General features: G+C 39.4%; 1 protein-coding gene across 2 annotated transcripts in view; it reads left to right on the forward strand.

Annotated features, from left to right (window-relative positions):
• The window catches only part of sxc (O-linked N-acetylglucosamine (GlcNAc) transferase sxc), a 164,797-nt gene that overhangs the window by 17,494 nt on the left and 127,422 nt on the right, over nt 1-19,881 (forward strand). For both annotated transcript variants that reach the window (XM_019047375.2, XM_072301641.1), the window contains exon 5: nt 3,210-3,406. In XM_019047375.2, the coding sequence (XP_018902920.2) occupies nt 3,210-3,406 (197 nt within the window). The remainder of the gene's footprint in view (nt 1-3,209; nt 3,407-19,881) is intronic.

Below are 19,881 nucleotides of genomic sequence, written 5' to 3' on the forward strand. Positions count from 1 at the left end.
CACCCCGTTTGACCAGGGGCTTTTTTTAACACTATATTTGAAATTTACGACTAAAAAGACATAGGAAACGACACCTCATACCACACGAGATGCACATTTTAAATTACCTTGATGCTTGATAATCTAAACACGGCCGCCTTTTTGAATTTTAGGAATTTTAAGGGGTGATCCGCGGTGGAGCCGTGGAAAACATTTTGTATGTTTTGTGTTATTCAGGCCAACCCGATGATGGTATTCTTGTAGGAAAAGTCTATCACGCAATTTGTTCCGAGTTAGCCCTCTTTCTCCCGTATTTCTACCGTATTTCTCCCGGACTGAACGAGAATTTGTGCCAAAAATCCGGAAAAATACGGGTTTTCGAATTTTACACTAAAACGGTTGCACTTACAGAAAAAAGGATAAGAAACAACTCTGATTCTATGCATTTTTGTCGTATTTGCCATTGTTGCCAAGTTATTGTCAAAAAACCCGGACTTTTCGCTAATTTTGACGTCAACGTCAATCCGGGAGGCCTAAACGTTGACGAAAAAATTCAGGAAAATTCAGGCGTTACTTTTAGACCATTTCACAACTACACCCTAACTAGACGTACCTAGATAAGCTCTGACGCTTTTTTCTTTTCAAAAAGTCCTCTCTTGATCCCACAGTAGTTCTATTGTCATATTAGCTGCAGAAATTTTTGCCCATAATTTTGTCAGAAAAAACCAACAGGCATGATTTAAAAACACCTTCTTCATCCCCTGCTACGGTTTCCCTAACACTTTTTCACAAATTAAATTTGTACCTCACAGAATTGATGAAGACTGGGACTGACCAGGAAATTTTTTTTTTTACTTATTTTAAATACAATCTTTTTCAATAATCTAACTTTATTACCTACTTGCTCTACTCAAAAAACCCCCCAAAAGAAGTGAAGTATTATTCTTGTGGAAAACTATTGTTGTTCGCTCATTAGTAAATAAAAATAATCCTCCCCTCGGAAAAGAATGCAATAAAAAAATCTCTGTCTGTTGTCATCGTAATATCTGAAATTTTCATGTTTGAGGTGCGCAATTAAAGTACACTTGGAACCAATCGTGTAATTTTTTGTATACCTATTATTATTCATATTGTCATAATTCATTAATTTTCTTTTTTCTTCCATATTTTTATTTGCATCTTTCGCGAGAAAGAGCTGAACTTTCACTGAAAATTATAGTCCATTACTTTTGATAAAATCTCATTGGTATCTTTCCATTTATCTGTTTAATCCTTCTAATCAATATTTTAAAGAAACTCTATTTGCATTATTTTTGCATCGAAATTTCAAGTGATGCTTTGTGCTTCTCATGAGCATTTTTAAGGATAGAAAAAATTTGAATGAGAAAAAGTAGCCCACAATCCAGATACAAGTGTTTTTTAAGCGAAGTATGACAAAACATCAATCCAAAAATCGATAACATTAACGAAGATCCTCTGTTGAATAGTTTTGTTATTGTTCCTTAAATTTTTAAAGCTCTGAGGCATTTTCTACTCCCTATTTTCATTTTCTCTGTTTAAAGCTTGTAAATGTAGGTGTGAATCAAGACAATAGTCATTCATATTAACGCATAAGCATGTAAGCCATGCAAGCATACGCTCACATGGTAGTTTCTTCTGTTTAGCTTCAAGAAAAACAAGCAACTGAAATTAAAATCACAATGACTCAGCAAAATTCTTGTATCAATTGATCTGTGAATATAAATTCTTACCGCATAGTAAGCATAGTAGTACCTCATGTTAATGGAAAGGAAATAGGTTCATTTTCTTGTTTCGCCTATCAATTGAAAATCGTAGGAGACTGACTTGACCAAAATTATGACTTCATTGTGTAGTATTAAGTGCGCTTTTTTTTAACTCGCGCGTTTTTGCTTTTATTCTTATTTGCGGCGCGTAATTGCAGAAATTCATGTGCTCATAAATTTTATCAAGGGCAATTTGTGTATTATCTTCATGCCATTCGTATAATTAAAATTGCAGCCAATCGTCTCGGTTTTGATCCATATTTTTTACTAATCGAAGTAAATTGAAGATCAAACCTGAGAAATTTCTTCTGATTTTTAACCCTTGAAATGTGTTTGGATATAAAAAAGGGAAAAATGAGGCTTCCAAGTCAAAGTTTGTTCAATTTTAATCCTCCCAAATTCTTCTCTGCTCAGCTTTTTCATCTTTCTTCTTCTATTTTCTACTTTTCTCTACTCAATGGATTGTCTTAAACAACTGTGGTTTTATTATTTTGCTCTCAGGATGGGTCAGACATATTGTGGTACAGTGTATCTGATACTTGCTGAGTCGAATGTTTTTGTCGTAACAGATGTGGGGACTTTATTATTTCCTCCCTGTATTTTGTTTCTTTTCACGTTCTAATGACATGTGGGAGTCCTATCACAACAAAGATGAACTTGTAGGGACGTTGAGTCCCTTTTTTCGTGAAAATTCTGAAAACTTCAAATGTAGAAACTCAGTTCTATTTTCTGGGTAAGTTAGAATTTTAATCTTAGTCCTACATCTACAAATTAGCGCTTAAAAGAAAATTGTCTAATGAAAGAGTGTGTTAACTCCTGTTTAATTGGTTGATATAAGGACTGTTTGAGACAGATGTTTCACATTTTTCTTTTGATTTCATTTGATCATAGTCTTTTATTAAATGCAAGAAGAGAACGCCCACCCCGTGAAAACGATCAGTTTGGTAGTCACTATGGTAGTATAAATTTTTCTCAAAGAGCATCTTTTTCTGCGCTCTTAATTGCCAATTTTTCCCAATTTTCAATGGTCTTCAACTTTATCCATCCCTTTCTTAGGTTCTGCAGTGGTTTTTAAGCCTACAATAACAGATTATCTTAATTCTTTAAGCTGTCATTTATGCCCTCTTTCTTTTGCAGAGAGCACTTTTCCTTTTTCGTATCCAACATCATGGCTGAAGATCAGCAAGTAAATTGCTGCTGCACGAGAAAATAAAATTGAGAGAAAATGAAGTGTAATACTCTCCTGCCTGGAGGATCATTGAATGTGAAAAAATTGAGTAAATTTATTGCAGAGGAAGCACTGTGAAATCTTGCGCGAATTTGCGGCTTGCGAAGCGTTTTGGAAAAATTGATGCTGCGCGCTTTTTGTGAATGTTTGTCTCTTTCTAACGGGTCTTTTTGAATTTTTCCCCTCCCCTCTCCTTTCCCTCCTCTCCCTTTTTCTAGGCTTGTTATTTGAAAGCAATCGAAACTAGACCGGACTTCGCCGTTGCTTGGAGTAATCTGGGCTGTGTGTTCAACGCTCAAGGAGAAATTTGGCTCGCCATTCATCATTTTGAAAAGGCTGTAGCTTTAGACCCGAATTTCTTGGACGCGTACATCAACTTGGGAAACGTTTTGAAGGAAGCGAGAATCTTCGATCGGTAAGTCCATGGAAATTATTTATCTCAGCTTACTCATTTACAGCCACCATCTTGGATTTTCGACTTTTGAAGATTTCAGTTAAAATTCAAGGTTGCCGTTAAAAAATGTCATTTCCCGTGTAGCATTTTTTAACGAAAAAATCGCGATTTTTTTAACTTAATTTGCGATTTTTGTAGGATTTTTTGGCGATAAAGTCGCTTATAGGATCATTAACATCTAAACGGTTATCCTCGATCTTGTCGCAATTTAAATCTCTACAAAATCGCGTTCAATAAAATCGAAATTTTATCCCAACTTATCACAATTTACTTGTATTTTTTCTCAATTTACTTCGTGTTTGATAATATTGCGATTAATCGCCGTCGATAAACGAGTGCCTATAAACTGCACCACTGGTATCGTTCACCACTGCGCGGGCCCTACAGATCCTACGAATGGGCTCCTGCAGCCTGATTGTTGAAATTTTTTGTTTGTCAGGACGACGTAGATGACATCGGTTAAAAGGCGGAGCGTGATTGGTCGGCTATGTCTTATCGCTGCTTTGTCGTGCCTTTGTCGGGTGGAATGATCGACATACTGTCGGAAACTTAAGAGGTGCCGTTAGCTTGTCGAGAGGTCAACCTGACATAGGCACGACACTTTTTTTCCCTTTTTAACAAAAGCGTACAAAAAGACTTGAAAAAAAAAACATAAAGGTAAAATTTCTCATCTCACATTGGAAAAGTCACAGCGGAGTTCAAAGTGATCAGATTGGTTTACCCGCGTAAAATCGACGGTGGAAAACTCGCAACGTCGCAAATTGAGGAATGAGTGTTTTCATTTCACCGTCGGAGGTGAGAAAATGCGCAACTGCGCCCGCGCAAGAGAACAATCTCAGCGGTAACTTTCATATTTCGCCATCAAGTCGCAGCAACACCGTTGAAGGCGCTCTGAGCAACTATTCCGCCACGGAAGTATTGCACAGTATCAGACGAAAATGAAGGCGCACTAACGTACGTAAATTGACTTTTATAAACGCTTATAACTCCGTTTATACAAAACTTTGAGGCTCTAAGAGTGGTTTCATTGGTTTCCTCGTAAAATTTGCTTCTGAAAGCACCCCTTGAAACTTAGAATGCGATGAAATAAACATCAAAATTTGCAGTTTTAGTCAAAAATTTCATGTCCGACCTCTCTGGTTGACTCGAACCATTGTGCGGCGTTCTTCCTCAGCGCGGCAGTAATCGAGACCCGAAACGATTTTGATGACGTGTTAATCACGTAATCGCCGCTATATTTAACCCGACGCGGCACCGCAGTGAGGGCGGGGCCCGGGGCGGAGGGGGGGGGGGGTTCCGCGGTGGCAGGTGCCGTGAATTTTTCAGAGCCAACTCGCCCCAAGGCCAAGCTCAAGTGTACTAGAGTCCCTTTATACTGAGAGTCAAGACAATTTGAATCCATTTCTGATTGGTTCCCGTATTTTAGGCCTCCACAGTGTCACAAACGGGAATAAAGATTACATTTTCACCAATTGCAAAGATTATAATCTGGAATGGACCAGGGAATTACGGGTTCGGCAAGGAACAAACGGAATGAGAGGAGGAACGGAGAAAGGCATTTGAGAATGGGCCGATCAAAGATTACGAAAAACGTTCAATTTCTGTAATCTTTATTCCCGTTTGTGACATTCATGAGCCGAATTGTCTTGACTCTCAGTATAAAGGGACTCTAAAGTGTACATGCTTCGCTTTTCTTCGCAACCGCCCCCCCCCCCTCCGCCTTTCGGGCTCTGCCGGAGCCTTTGAGGGCGGAAAATTGGCCCCGCGCCGCGCTGCGCGCCCCTTCCGGTTTGATTTTTGATGACCGTCGCAACAAATCTGCCGTGTTTTAGCGAGCTGATTGTTGGAATTGATAGACAAAGCGATAGGCAAAGAAGACATAGGGAGTGCGCACGGGTTTACACGCGGATCATTCGTACCGGAGGGGTCCTCCAAGAAAGACGTGAAAGACTTTAAGGTCCCGTGGTATTCACGTTGTTTTACGGATGAGGAGATCGTTTGGCACGGCCAAAAACGATCGGGACCTCGCGAGTTTGTCTCTCGTTTCGGAGCCGTTCAAGAAAGCGAATGGAGAAGAAAGCTACCGTGCTAAAGAAGAACGCCGTATGACCCTTTGGACGATGCCAAACTTCCCCGCAGAAAATATTTGTGTTTTAAACATTTGTTTAAAAATATTTGTCTTTAAAATTTTTAGAAATTTTAGATCGAATTAGGAACAAAATTCTCTAGAAAATTGGAAGAAAAATACTCAAAGAATTTTCTGAAAATTAGTGATTTGTCGAAAGAAATTTGGCAACATCTAAAGGCTCATAAAGCGTTTTTCCTTAGCACGTCAGAAAGGTGGTGGACGGGTCATGGAAAATCGCTATGGATGGAATAGGGATGGATAGCACGGCAGTATAGGGATTTGAGTGGGGCCATGATGTGGAGGCAGGGTGGAAATAGTGAAACAGACAGGGCGATTGAAGCGCTCGCAGTGGCAGAACGAAATGAGTGATGTTTTTGATCTCTTGATCAGTAATTAGACTTCGCGTTGATTAAATTAGCGAGGGTTATGCGATGGAAATAGGGGAAGGGGGCGGGGGGCCCGTCTATTGCGGTTCAAACGTTTCGGCCGTAAACGATTAGCCCCCTCGGAAAATTAGTACAGTATCTCCTAATTGTTGATCGATGGGAGGTCTGTTGCCGACAACGTCGCTCAGTTGCCAAATTGGAGTAGCGCGTTTTGTCGTTCCCGGCGCTGCCGTGATAGCGAAGAGAGCCGTAAGTGCAAAAATGAAGTTTTGAGAAAACCGGCTCAGAAGCTTCCGACAAGAACATGTTATTGAAAGAAGCCTCCGTTCTTTGTCAAATTGCCACTAGTCGTCTGGAAGACTAGAAATCGTATGGATGATTAAAAATCGACTGATTTTATTTCAATTACATAAAAAGGGTATTTTTCATTTTCACGCTAGGTTATTGTTAGGCAAGACAGCCGTAAGTGCTATCTTCTGCATGCTTTCGTGGTTGCGTTTTGGACGCACAACAAACACATTTTCAGGTTAGAAATTGGCAGAAGAGGGCGGCACCGTACTGGAAAGCACTGTTTTCATTGGCTCTCATGCACCTGCGGCTGTCTTGAAAAAAAAACTGTCATTTTTTGTGCACTTACGGCTTTCTCATACGTCTTGTTTTCCTTGAATTAGGATGAATTTTGCTGTTTTAGCTGTCTCAGTAATTTCATCTAAAAGAGGTTAGACGAATTTTGAAGAAACTCGATTTCGAAAATTTTGCACTTACGACTCTCTTCGCTATTACAGCAGGGAGGAACGTAGCTCCATTCCAAGGTTGCAAAATTGACCCAAATAATTTAATTTTTTACAAGAATATTCTTGTGCCATTTTTTCTTTCGTGGCTGCCTGGTCTTCCCAAAATGTATCCAATTTTTGAATTAGATTAGAGGAATAATCAGTGAAATTTTCTACTCGAAATGCCCAATATTGGTGAAAATACAAATTACGAGGGGAAATTTGGCAGCATTGAAATGCAGTTACGTTCTTTCGTGACGGGAACGACGATTTATCGAATCACCTATCTGGAACTAATGGCTCCGAATGGATTGCAATTTGTACTTAGGAACTACTATTTTCAACTAATCCATACAAGCACCTACCAAGCGTGGAGGAACTAATGGCACTCGACGGTTTAATTCCAAAACCACGTATCTCGTGTGCGGTGTTAAAAAATCTCAGCTCCTATTTTAATTTTTCAAGAAAAATAAATTAACATCAATCCCTCATAAAATCAATAATCCTCTACAGAGGCTGCCAAAAAACACTGAAAAAAAATTCTCGGCGTTTTTACCAAGGTCCGTTGGTACCTTTACCATCTCAATTTTTTTACCAATTATTGGTAATTTTACCAAGACAGACTGTTAAGCTTTCCTAAAAACTGGTATTTTTACTGTTTTTTTCAGGTAAGAATACCTATATTATTGGTAATCAATTCCCAGTAACTTTGACATTTTAACTCGGTAATTCTACCACAGTCGATAAAAAATATTGGCGTTTTTACTGGGGATCAGTAAAATTACCGAGAAAGTCAATAATTTTACCGAGATTTCTCGGTAAAATCACCAATTCCATAATTGGTAATTTTACCAAGAAAAAACTGGGATCAAATAGAACCCTGAATTCTTGGTAATTTTACCCTTTTCTTGGTAAATACACCGAGATTTTTTTTTCAGTGAAAGTTGACCTATTTTAAGTCAGTTTCGGTGAAGTTTCCGGTTGTTCTTCATGAGCTTCGCCTCAATTTGATTACATTTTGCAATGAGGAACCACTATTTCTGGCCCATTTTAGAAACAACATACATTGCATTCGTTACCCCATGTAGATATGTGCTTTTGTGGAAGAGCGAGCTGATAGTGGCGCCTTATTGCAAAATATAATCCAATTCAGACCGTCACTCTACCGGTCCATTCCGCGGGAACTCCTCGCTTATCGGCGACTGCGATCGCAACGACACGAGTTAATAACAAGTGGGTGCCGTTATCGGCGCGAGCTTCGAGAAAAGCTCCCTCTAAGGACCGGGGGGGAGGGGGGCGGAAAAGTTCCGGAGACCGACGACGCGACGCGACGCGACGGTGGGACGGGTTTTTACGAGCGACCGTAAAAAAATTAACCCCGATACCAATTCGTCGCTCCTCCGACGTAAGGGCGTATCTCGATTTCCACGTGAGCCGTGCTCTCCGTGTAACTCTATGCTTTCCGGGGCTCTTGCGGAAATGGAGATACGCCCTTTCGTCAGCAGAACGACGTATTGCGAACCTGAGCGCTGGGAAACGTTGAACCTCAGCGCTCTCACACTACTCCCCCGCCATTGTCGAATTTGGAGTTTAGGGGCGAGGAGGGGTGTTTTTAGGGAATAATTCCAGGGTTTCTACTTGTCCGGAAATAGTACTGATTTTTCAAGGGCGGTCCGGACGTACTGAAGAAGTGCGGAAATTTTGCAAGAAAGTCCGGAATTTTTTCATTCTTGTCGCAATTTGAGTGGGAAATTCACATTTTTGAAATTTTTCGAATTTCGTCGGTTAAAGATATTGGAAAAGTACTGATTTTTTCTGTTAAAGAGGTACTGAATTTCTTGGGAATGTACTGTAAAAGTACTGAATTTTGGCCAGCCTGTTTTAGTAGACACTCTGAGTGCAGTCCTCTCTTTGCATTTCAAAATTGACTTCAGTGATGACTTGTCGTGATTTTTAGTCTTCGACATAAGTGATCAATGGCAAAAGGGTTTTCAGCGATTTGGAAAACCTGAAAAGTCCAGGAAAGTCGGGGAATCTACGGGGACCTGGAAAGGTCCGGGGGCCTCCCCAGGGTGCGTCAAAAAAAATGAAAGTCTGAAATGTTTCGCTCTCCAGGCGGCAATCGATGTCACTTGGTGAAAAAACATGTTTGCCCAAAATTTTGGGCCAATGGACCACTAGACAAGGTACGAATTTCAGCATTCTGATACTTGTCTCTTAACCAAAATTTCACGTAAAACACGACGCGCACAACGAAAATTACCGAAATCAATATCTTACGAAGGTATTTAATGATTCTTAATGCGTGAATTCAAACTATCCACTCATGGAAACTCAATGCTCTACGTGATTCACATCGCGCGCTAAACGTTATCATGGCAGTCTCTGCGATATAAAAATCTGGCAACCTCAATCTTGACGCTTTGGCTCAGCTATGGCAAATTGCTTATAGTTTGAACAACACATGGTTGAAAATGAACATTGCTCAATAGAGAAGCTCACCGAAACCGTTGTTGTGCGCGATTTGACTCACGTAGAGCTTTGAGTTTCTTGTGAGCGGGCAGTTCAAATTCCTCGTAACCAATGTGTAATAAAAACTTTAATATCTTTGTTAAGAGTTGGTTTCAGTAATTTTCGTTGTTTAAATCGTGTTATACGGGAAATTCTGGTTTAGAAACTTGTATCAGATTGCTTAAATTCGTACCTTGTCTAGTGGTCCATTTCAACCATTTTAAATGGTGCCTAAGTTCTATTTTGAGATAAAACCCTGATATTTTGGTTCAGACCCCGATTCCGTACGAAAAACTCGATTTTACGCTGAAATCGTGCGTTTGCGAAAAAAATGCCGAAGAACTCAAGTTCTAGAGAGAGATCTCATCAGGGTCTAAACCCAAATATCAGAATTTCATCCCAAAATTGACCTTTGGCACCATTTAAAATTGTTGAAATTGGCCTAAATTTTGGCAAACATGTATTTTTACCAAGTAGCATCGATTGCTGCCTTGGGGGGGGGGGGGGGCAGAACATTTCAGATTTTCGTTTTTTTTTTTGACGCACCCTCTAGGCCTCCCCCAGAAAATGTTCGAATTTTCGAAGCATCTATATGCAGTTTGAGTCATTTCCGTCACGAATAATTTCCAAACGCAAGCGTCTTTCCTTCCTCTTTCCTCCGTTCCTTCCTTCTCTCTTTCTTTTCTTTTTCTTCTCTTTTCCTCCGGGGGGGGGGGGGGGGCACGCTCTCTACGCCCCCCCCCCCTCCTTTCATCGAATCACCTTTCAATCAAGTAGGAAAAAATGCATCAAGTCCCCGTCACCGCCGACCAACGCGTTTGTCGATCGAATCAACTACAGGTAGTATGAGCAGGGGGTCAAAACGCCTTCAATTTTTTGAACGCAATACGGACATCCGTCGAGGTTGTGTAGTTGTATCAAGGCGCCGTAGCAAACGCGTCCCATTGTCTATCGTTACATACGAATATAAGTTGAGAGGGGCCAGTCATAATGCCTTCAATTTTATACATACATATTTTTGGGCAAAATGAGAGACGACGTTTCTCCATTTGCGACGTTGCAGACTTCCTTTGAAATTGTATTTCTCATCTTTCGAGAAGCTGGTCAACATAAAACTTAAATTTTCCGTGATTTTTCGTATTCGATAGCAGAAGATTTGGTTCAAAATTTAAAGTCGTAAATATGGATTGTTTCTCATGGAAGAGATGAATTAAGGACGGAAATTTTGAAACACCGCAATGGAGATACGTGGTTTCGCTCTTTAGTCGGTGCGATACGGAAATCCATCAAGTAGGAAAAAAATGCATCAAGTCCCCGTCACCGCCGACCAACGCGTTTGTCGATCGAATCAACTACAGGTAGTATGAGCAGGGGGTCAAAATGCCTTCAATTTTCTGTACGCAATACGGACATCCGTCGAGGTTGTATAGTTGTATCAAGGCGCCGTAGCAAACGCGTCCCATTGTCTATCGTTACATACGAATATAAGTTGAGAGGGGCCAGTCATAATGCCTTCAATTTTATACATACATATTTTTGGGCAAAATGAGAGACGACGTTTTTCCATTTGCAACGTTGCAGACTTCCTTTGAAATTTTATTTTTCTTTCGAGAAGCTGGTCAACATAAAACTTAAATTCTCCATGATTTTTCGTATTCGATAGCAGAAGATTTGGTTCAAAATTATATGGGCTTTGGAAGCAGACAGAGATGCAGAAGCCATACAACTGATGTACCTCAAAATGTTGGTCATGAAAATGGGTTTGGAGAAGAGGTCTCGAAGTTGGTCTTTGATTCCAGGCTCGGCAAGTCTGAGAAGACCATTATGACAACATCTGTTAAAATGGCCGTTCACCTCCTCTTTTTTGAAATGCAAGGCATCACAATACTAGCACTTTATATTTAAAAGTCCGAAATTATTTTTCGGATAATCATTATCGATAAAATTATCAAAAATTAATAAATACATCTTCTTACAGCAGTTATTTATTTTTTAATTTCAAGACTGCTGGGTCTATAAATTACTGTTGGAGATATGCAATAATTAATCTGACAACGCAGCAAAGGGACCATCCCTCCTGCACTTGTGCCCTTGAGATTTTTTACGACTTTTGGGGCTATGCGCTTCCCACGCAGCTGCGACTGCGCGGACCAGATGACCAACCCCTCATCTTGCCTTTGTCTTTAGTCAGTCCAGATCTTTCTCCGTAGCTTAACGCCGTGTTCGTCTCAGTGCTGTAAAACTGAATAAATTCTATTTCGGAATTAAATCATATCTTATTAATATCATGACCTTAATTCCTTCAGGTTATGGGCCGCAGCTTACGTGATAAGCGCAAATATCCGCGATCGTGACCGCGTATACTGAAAACAAGCAAAGTGTTCATTTAAACTTGTGAAAATTAAACGTGTGTGATGAAAACGCGTAAGTGTACGAATATGGACCTAAACGTGTGTGATGAAAACGCGTGAGTGTACGTAAATGGATTCTGCACAGAAAACGCGAGAAGACTCTCGATTTTCAGTCGACGGAAAATACAGTGTGTGAAAATTCTATTGCGCGCTGTGAAATTCGAACCTGATATTTTGTGTGTAATAGATAATTTAATATTGCAATAACGTTGAACATTGAAAAAAAACAGTTATGATTTTTTGCGCTGAATCATGCTTATTTGCGCCAAGAGCTACTTAAACCGCATTCATGGTTCGTAGTTTGAATGATACCTATCTCTGATTAGAAGATAGTGAAAAAGCTCAACTTCTGCTCGGATTGAGGAGCGTCCAGATAAATCAGCACCAGAAAATTAGTTGTGCAAAACTTTCTTTGAGTTTGCTGATCACAGTGAGCGGACACAAATTTACTCGGTGAAGGATTACACGCATTCCTATCGCAATGGCCACAAAAATTGAGAAGACACAAAGTACTGGATGAACATGTTTCATGGACTCTGGTTTCAAAGGCATTGTGGAAGACGTTTGGTTCTGCTATGATGTACCCTATGACCTGTTATCAATACCGAAAGTTGGAAAGCTGGTCATGCAGAACCCACTCATCAGGAGTCAACGTTAAAAGGGAAGTACCGTTACCTTTTGTGGTAAGCTTTTTCAGAACTTAAGTATCGATAACAGTGGCGAGGCGTGAGTGATCGATTGTCGAAGTTCCCTCATTTGAGACTATGGTAAAGAATCGATTATTAAATTGTTCGTTGCGAACACCCCGTCTGTCGATATTTTTCATACCTTTGAATGGCAGATCAGTCGATACATCGCAAAGTACGCCACGCTACTGATCGATAAGAAATGATTGGTAAATATTCCTGAATTGAGTTGACAGTTAAAATCGATGAGATGAATATGAAATATGGTTTGAAAGTTTAAGCCATACAAACAAATGAGTGAACAAAGTTTACTGAGTTGAAAGTTCATAGAATATGTGAGTATGTTGGTCTTAAAAGGTGTTGTATCAAACGATAATTTATGCGAGTAGTATCAATAGTAAAAAATTGCCATTTCTAGAATATTTAAAGATGAAAGTTACGTCAGTATAAACCTCCATTAAAAATGCACTCTAATATTGCTGATCCACGTAAGAAATCAAAACGATTTCGTTCTTTTTCATACATGAGCAGCATGAACACATGCATCTGTGTGACTTTTTGAGATAGAACAAAAATGAGAAGCATTTGTCTTATGTTCGAAAATTTCACTGTGAGAATCTCAGCACTTTTTGATTTAGAAGTTTTTTTCATTTTATACTCTGACAATGATAGAAATAAAAAAATTTCGAACAATTTAAACAGTTTTGTGTCGAGCAAGGTATCACGTCATAAGTCACCGAAATTTCACGAACCCCGCAGAAAAATGGCATCACCTAACGAATGGTGAAAGAGCTTGTGCAATGTTCATTGGAGTAGAATTATACGAGGCATTTTAGGGGTAAAGCTGTTTCAACGGAAACGCACCAAATCATAAGTACCCTAATAACAAAAGCCTTAGAATAAAATAAAACTTCAAATGAGTAATGGCACTTACAAACCAAGGATGGAATTTCCTATGAATTTTTAGCTCTTCTGTAAGAATCTGAGATGATACCAGGAGAATAAAATCCTGGAGAGCCATTCTGGTCTGTTTGATTTTTGAGCAGGCATAAAGCGTGGGAAGTGAAAAATGAAAATTTGCAAGAGCCGAAATGTAATCGTCGGTAAGACAAAATTACATAGCATCGAGATGCGTGGTGCATTTCGAGTGACCGATAAAAATCATGTGGAAACTGATACGACTAAATTGGTGTCAAAATCAGGAATCTCCAAACATGATGAAAATGAAATTAACTCTGAAGACTCAGAAGAGGTAAATTCTGAGGATAAAAAAACCAGAAAAATAAATTCTGGGGAGGAGTTAAAATTAATGGTCATTTGTAACTCAAAAGCAAATGAATGGTGCAAAGTGAATAAAACGGAGACAAACTCTGTGCGAGACGTGAATAAAGCTGAGCTCAGGCAAAACAGTATGAAATTCTGTGATAAGCTTAAATGAAATAGAGAGCAATCCTATGATAAGCTTAACATTAGAAAACTGTAATTAATAATATCATATACACAGTACTTTAGGCAAACAGTATATGATGAAATTGAAATTAAAATACTGAAATAAGATTGAAGTGATTCGTGAGAGATTGGATCAATCAACAGGAAAGTGCACATAAAAATGAGGATAAAACATGACGAGTTAAATTTTAATATTTATCTTTGTGAAGCCCAAATTTTGAACTTGCAATATTTACGAAAAGTTTCGACGAAAGTAGAAAGAAAACCGAGGAAACAACAATTTAACAGGCTCAATTCATTTTTAAACGATAACTTTTGTACTTTGATACATGCCAAGGCGTAACGACAGAAGTATTGTCGAGTGAAATTAATTTATGTTTTCAACATTGGCGAATAAAGGAATTTTGCAAATTTTTGAAAATGCAATATTTGAAATGAGATAAATAGTACGAGTTTTTAGTCTCAAAGCACAAAAATGAAACCTACCCTCTCGATTACCAGTTTTTTTTTTGCCAAAATTCATTTTAGCGTTTGCAGCTAATTAAGAGTAAGAGAGAGACTTCATATTTTACACAGATTAGTTTACAATCGAATTATCTTGAATGCAAAAATTGCGTTGCTTTGGCTACTATTTGAAAGTAGAAACTAACAATTTGAGAAGAGACATGCAAAATTTTGAGAAAGTTACTAGAATTTGAGAGGAGAGACTTCAATTTCGAGAGGAGAGATTATATTTGAAGAAGCGAAATTGAGAGGAGAAAAAAAAAAAATTAGTATTTGAAGAAGAGAAATTGAGAAGTGACGAATGAGAATCTCTGACAGAGTTCGATTTAAAAAAATCGGAGATTACATGTGTTAATTGAAAAAAAAAATACTTGAAAGGTTTAAAGCAAGGCGCGAGGAACTCATCCGAAACAATTGCAGTCAAATTTTTTCTCTTTGATAAAAAGCAACAATTATTTTGAAAATTGTATCTGGTACGAGAATAACTTTGAAGTATCTCAGTAAATAAGATTCTCGTGAGATAGATCGTCTGATTTAAATTAAAGGTAAACTTTTGGGTATAAGTAGTGAGACAAATTATTATTAAATAATTAAGCTCAAACAAGAAAAAGTAAGCAACGAAATGGTATGATAAGCTTAACTATACGTAGTGAGTGAAAAAGAAGTTGATGATCAGCCAGTGTATGAGAATGAGAATATTCGGTGAATAAGTACCTGCTAAGTTGGGTGTGCGTTTAAAAATTCAAACTGGAATGAAAGGCCTGATTAGAGAACTTAAGTAAATAAATTAAGTAAATGCAAGTAAGGGCGAAAAATACTTTATGAAAGGCAATAAGAATGAAAGAGAGACTATAGAGGTAACGAAAGAGCTCTAGAAAATGTATTTTAGTAAATCGAGATATCTAGTCAAGAGTAGACTTATTTGATACCAGAAATTGAAGATGATAAAAAGTGGAAAGACAAATCATAAGAGAAATGATTTTTGAGATACGTTGAGGTAAAAGAGAAGATATTTTTGATTGGCATCGAAGATTCAAATTGGGCAAATATTGAAAACGACAAAAAGACTTTTCGAATTGAAAGTGAGAGAAAGAGAAATTCATCTGCATTTTATTTAAAACTGCATCATATGTTGGAACACACAGAATCTGAAATCTGTGACGGCCTCTTAGTGAAGGCAGAATAAATGCAGGTAAAGCAGTTATAGATTCTCTCCTGTTCAAAGTGATTTTTGTCAATACCAAAGCGAGTGCGACGAAGCCCATTGCATCTTACGAGGATTGCATACATAAATTTAAGAATCTAGTTTGCCACATGATATCAAAATATGAACCCACATTATACGTGGTGAGAGCACGTCAAAATAAGGTCATTGATTCCGTATATGTGTTTACAGGAAATTTACTGGCCGATATGATGATCCAGCTGTTACCAGTCTAGGAGTTCAATCAGTCGAGTTTTTGGACTTGGAGTAGAACTCATAGTAACAGCAAGTACACGATCTGGTGGAGGTTTTCCTGGGTTTCCCTTCATCCATGCAGCACCGAATGGTGGATCGTAAGCATCACCCCAGAGTTGGCACTTGAGGACGATTGCAGCACGGCATCGCAGTTCAACAGAGCAACATAGTCAAATCAAGCAAGAATCAGATTAATTCTTGAGGGGGCGTGTTGGAGATATGCAATAATTAATCTGACAACGCAGCAAAGGGACCATCCCTCCTGCACTTGTGCCCTTGAGATTTTTTACGACTTTTGGGGCTATGCGCTTCCCACGCAGCTGCGACTGCGCGGACCAGATGACCAACCCCTCATCTTGCCTTTGTCTTTAGTCAGTCCAGATCCTTCTCTGTAGCTTAACGCCGTGTTCGTCTCAGTGCTGTAAAACTGAATAAATTCTATTTCGGAATTAAATCATATCTTATTAATATCATGACCTTAATTCCTTCAATTACTACCATATTTACAAAATTGATACTCGCAAACATGTTTTTTGTTTTTGCTGATGGGTACAACAACAGCCCCCATATGTAAACATATTTTGTAGCTTCTGAATAATTATATTAAAAAATATAAATATGGGCATAATAGGTATAGTAAAATATATTAATACAAAAGTTATTGTTATAACATGGTGTAATTTCATTAATGACGGTTTATCACCGTGCGAAGCACGGGTTGGTTGCTAGTCACCTATGAACTTGAAGGCTTCGAATACGTGATTTTAAATTTTTTACTGTGGTGCATCTATTAGGCAATACTGTCAGAGCGTCTCTGTTCGTTGCACGTTCCCCACTACCACTACACGTCCCCTCGCTCCAGAAAACAGCAGTAACTGCACATTTCAGTGCGACCCTCTATAAAAGCAGGAGCATGTGCTAACTACGTCTAACGTTGAAATGCAGTTACGTGCTGTCTCCCGTGGCACGTTCCCTCGGTGTGGCGACGAGATCAAATGATACGAAGATCCCCCAGCGCTCGAGCGGTCGTTTTACGAGTTGCGAAAGCACTGCGGCAGTAAAGCGGAGTCATCTGACTCGAATTCGGACGAATCATTAGTCCAGTTGGACGCATTTATGCTAAAGGGACTGTGCACGGATGCATTGAATCAGAAGGAACTGTATGCACGTAGAATTTGCGTGCTTCAATGTTTCTTTTGATTTTATACATTTGTACGTTGATGGCCAAAGTGCGAAACCACATATGTTCGCTTGCGACGTTGCAGATTTCCTTTCTATTCTATTTTTCTGTGGAAAACAAGTCAACGTTGACGTGCTTGACCAGTCAAGGATGAATGGAGAGAGGCTGCCAAAGAATACGATTGATTGGGTTGCTGCGGGACGATTATTTAATTTGATAGACAAAGCTATAGACATAGAAGACAAAAGAGATATTGAGGAATTTTATTGGTGGAAGCGGGTGGTTGTAATGGACAAAGGAGGTAGATAATAGACTAACTAACGGCAACCGGAACAACGGAACTAACGGAAAAAAATAGGGTAGTCGACACAACCAGCGGCTGCTTAAAAATGCGCCAGCTACCGTGCGGTAGTTACGATAATTACCGCGGTGGAGGTCACAACTAACCCGGTAATTACATCAACGACCATGGATGTTGATGTAACTACCGGGTTAGTTGTGACCTCCACCGCGGTAGTTAGCGTAACTACCGTACGGTAGCTGGCGCATTTTTAACCAGCCGCTGGTTGTGTCGACTACCTTATTTTTCCCGTGCACGAGATACCCGATAGTTAGTCCATCATTTTCTCCCTTAGTCTGTAGGAACCACCCATTTCAACCAATGGGATCGCTCCATACTCCCTATGCCTTCTTTGTCTGTAGCGTTGTCTATCAATTTCAAAAATCAGCCCGCTGCTGGGAGGAGACGAAGAAGACGCCCAGTGAAAGGGTGGCGACAGTGGGTTTTGAATAAAATGATGGAGTGCCAATTTCCTGAAGGGTTGTGCGAGGACCGGGTTTGTAGCGGTTAGGCGTCGCAGAGCGCCAAAGAGCGCTGTAAAAGCGACTGTTATTTATGTAAACAGGTCGCACTAATTTCTTAAGAACTTCCTCGATTTTTCTTCCCTGTAAGTAGAATATTCTGCATAATATTCAAGTCATAAAGCTGGCTTGTTTTTTTACGAGAAAATAAAATAGGAGCAGAAATTTGGAAACATCGCAATAGAGATACATGGTTTTACATTTATTCTTCCAATTGAAAAAAATTCCCTACCAGATTTTCCAAAAAACACACAATGATTCCAGTTTACATCTTGTTTACCAGTCGACAACGACTGAAAAAAAACGATAAATCAACGTTCATTTTTTGTGGAGTCGTTACGAACGACGAGAACACTACAACGACCAACACTTCCAGTTACATCAGTTTTCAGCTCGAATTATGACCGGCTTCGAAATCCTGACCCACTTCTAAAAATAGTCCTCGGGTGCGCGATGGTTGTCGCGCTCAACACGTAAACGCCGCAAATTGAGATATCAAAAGAGGACCCGTCTGCATTTTGGCAACGCTGGAAGCGGGGAAATAGTTGAGCAGCGCGATTAGATAGAACGTCCCACCGGTTCGCCGGAACGAGCTCATCAACAGGGATTTTAACCGCCCGTTTTGCCCCCTAAAACCTGGAAAAAGGGATGATAACGCTGAACGAGTAATGGGCGGGGACCGACGGACACAGTCCGTTAGAGAGGGCCTGATATGAATAGGGGTCAGGGCTTTTAATAGCCACTGGACGGCTGTTGTGCGGATGGACCATTACGCCAAGTATGAATCGCATCGTGATTTTTTGTGCTATCACATTTATTTTGCAATTAAAACGGTTATATACGCGGATGAGTCAAAAATATATGTTTTGTGGGAAGTCTCGTTTTTTCGCGATGAACAAGCTCGCAGTTTGGAACTGAGCATCGCGGCTAGGAAGAAATATTGGGAAAGTATTTCAAGTTCTGGAAAGTCTCCGTTATCCGCAATTTTTATGATAGTAGATAATCTGAAATTAAACATCGCGGCCAGAAAGAAATACTGGGGAAGTATTTCAAGTTCTGGAAAGTCTCCGTCGTCCGCAATTTTTGTGGTAGTGGATAATCTGAAATGAAGCATCGCGGCTAGGAAGAAATACTGGGGAAGTATTTCAAGTTCTGGAAAGTCTCCGTCATCCGTAATTTTTATGATAGTGGATAATCTGAAATGAAGCAACGCAGCTGTGAGCGGAAAGGTTGTAAAATTCTAGCTGAGTGTAGTCTTCATCATCCGCGATGATTAGGATAGTGGATAATCAAACATCGCGGATAACCCGAAATGGAGCACCGTGACTGAGAACTAAAATGCTGCATCTCAGGCTCAGTAGAGTCTTCGGTATTCGCGATGATAGGGTTTGCGGAGAATCGAACATCGCGGATAATCCGAAATGAAGCACCGTGGCTGAGAACTAAAAGGCTGCATCTTAGGCTCAGTAGAGTCCTCGGTATTCGCAATGATTGGGCTCGCGGATAATCAAAAATCGCGGATGATCCGAGACTAAAGCAATGCAGCTATATGCACAAATAAAACTTCGAAATAATTTAAGGAAACATTTGTCAAGTATTAGGTGGAATCGACATTATTGGTCAAAAATGGTAAATTTTGACTCCGATGGAAGTTATGGTGGAAAACAGTTTCTGGAAGAAACTTTAGAAAATAATTTGTGGTATCGATTATTTACACTTTTTTTTTTTGGCTGGACTCTTCACCTCGTCGTTTTCCGAATGAATTGAAAAGGTAAGGAGAGAAATTCACTCCAAAAAACCGAACTAAATTATTTGGGGACGAGATTTTTTACACGACGTTACAGCCATGGTGCTTTTACTGTTGGAAAATTTAGCTCCAAATTAGTTTTTACCTTTAAAAAAACTGATTATGTATGTGTTTATAGAACAAACACCATGGCTTCGACGTTATGTCAAACATCTTGTCTTGGCAGAGGTGCTTTTTACTCGACTCTCGTTCACATCAGTTATTTACTTGTGGTAATCGTAATTTTTTTTCAGAATTCTAGAATGCTCTTATTTCAGGCTGTTTCTCTGGTCTTCCTCGAT

This window comes from Bemisia tabaci, chromosome 6 (genome assembly GCF_918797505.1).
Source record: "Bemisia tabaci chromosome 6, PGI_BMITA_v3".
Taxonomy (NCBI): Eukaryota; Metazoa; Arthropoda; class Insecta; order Hemiptera; family Aleyrodidae; genus Bemisia; species Bemisia tabaci.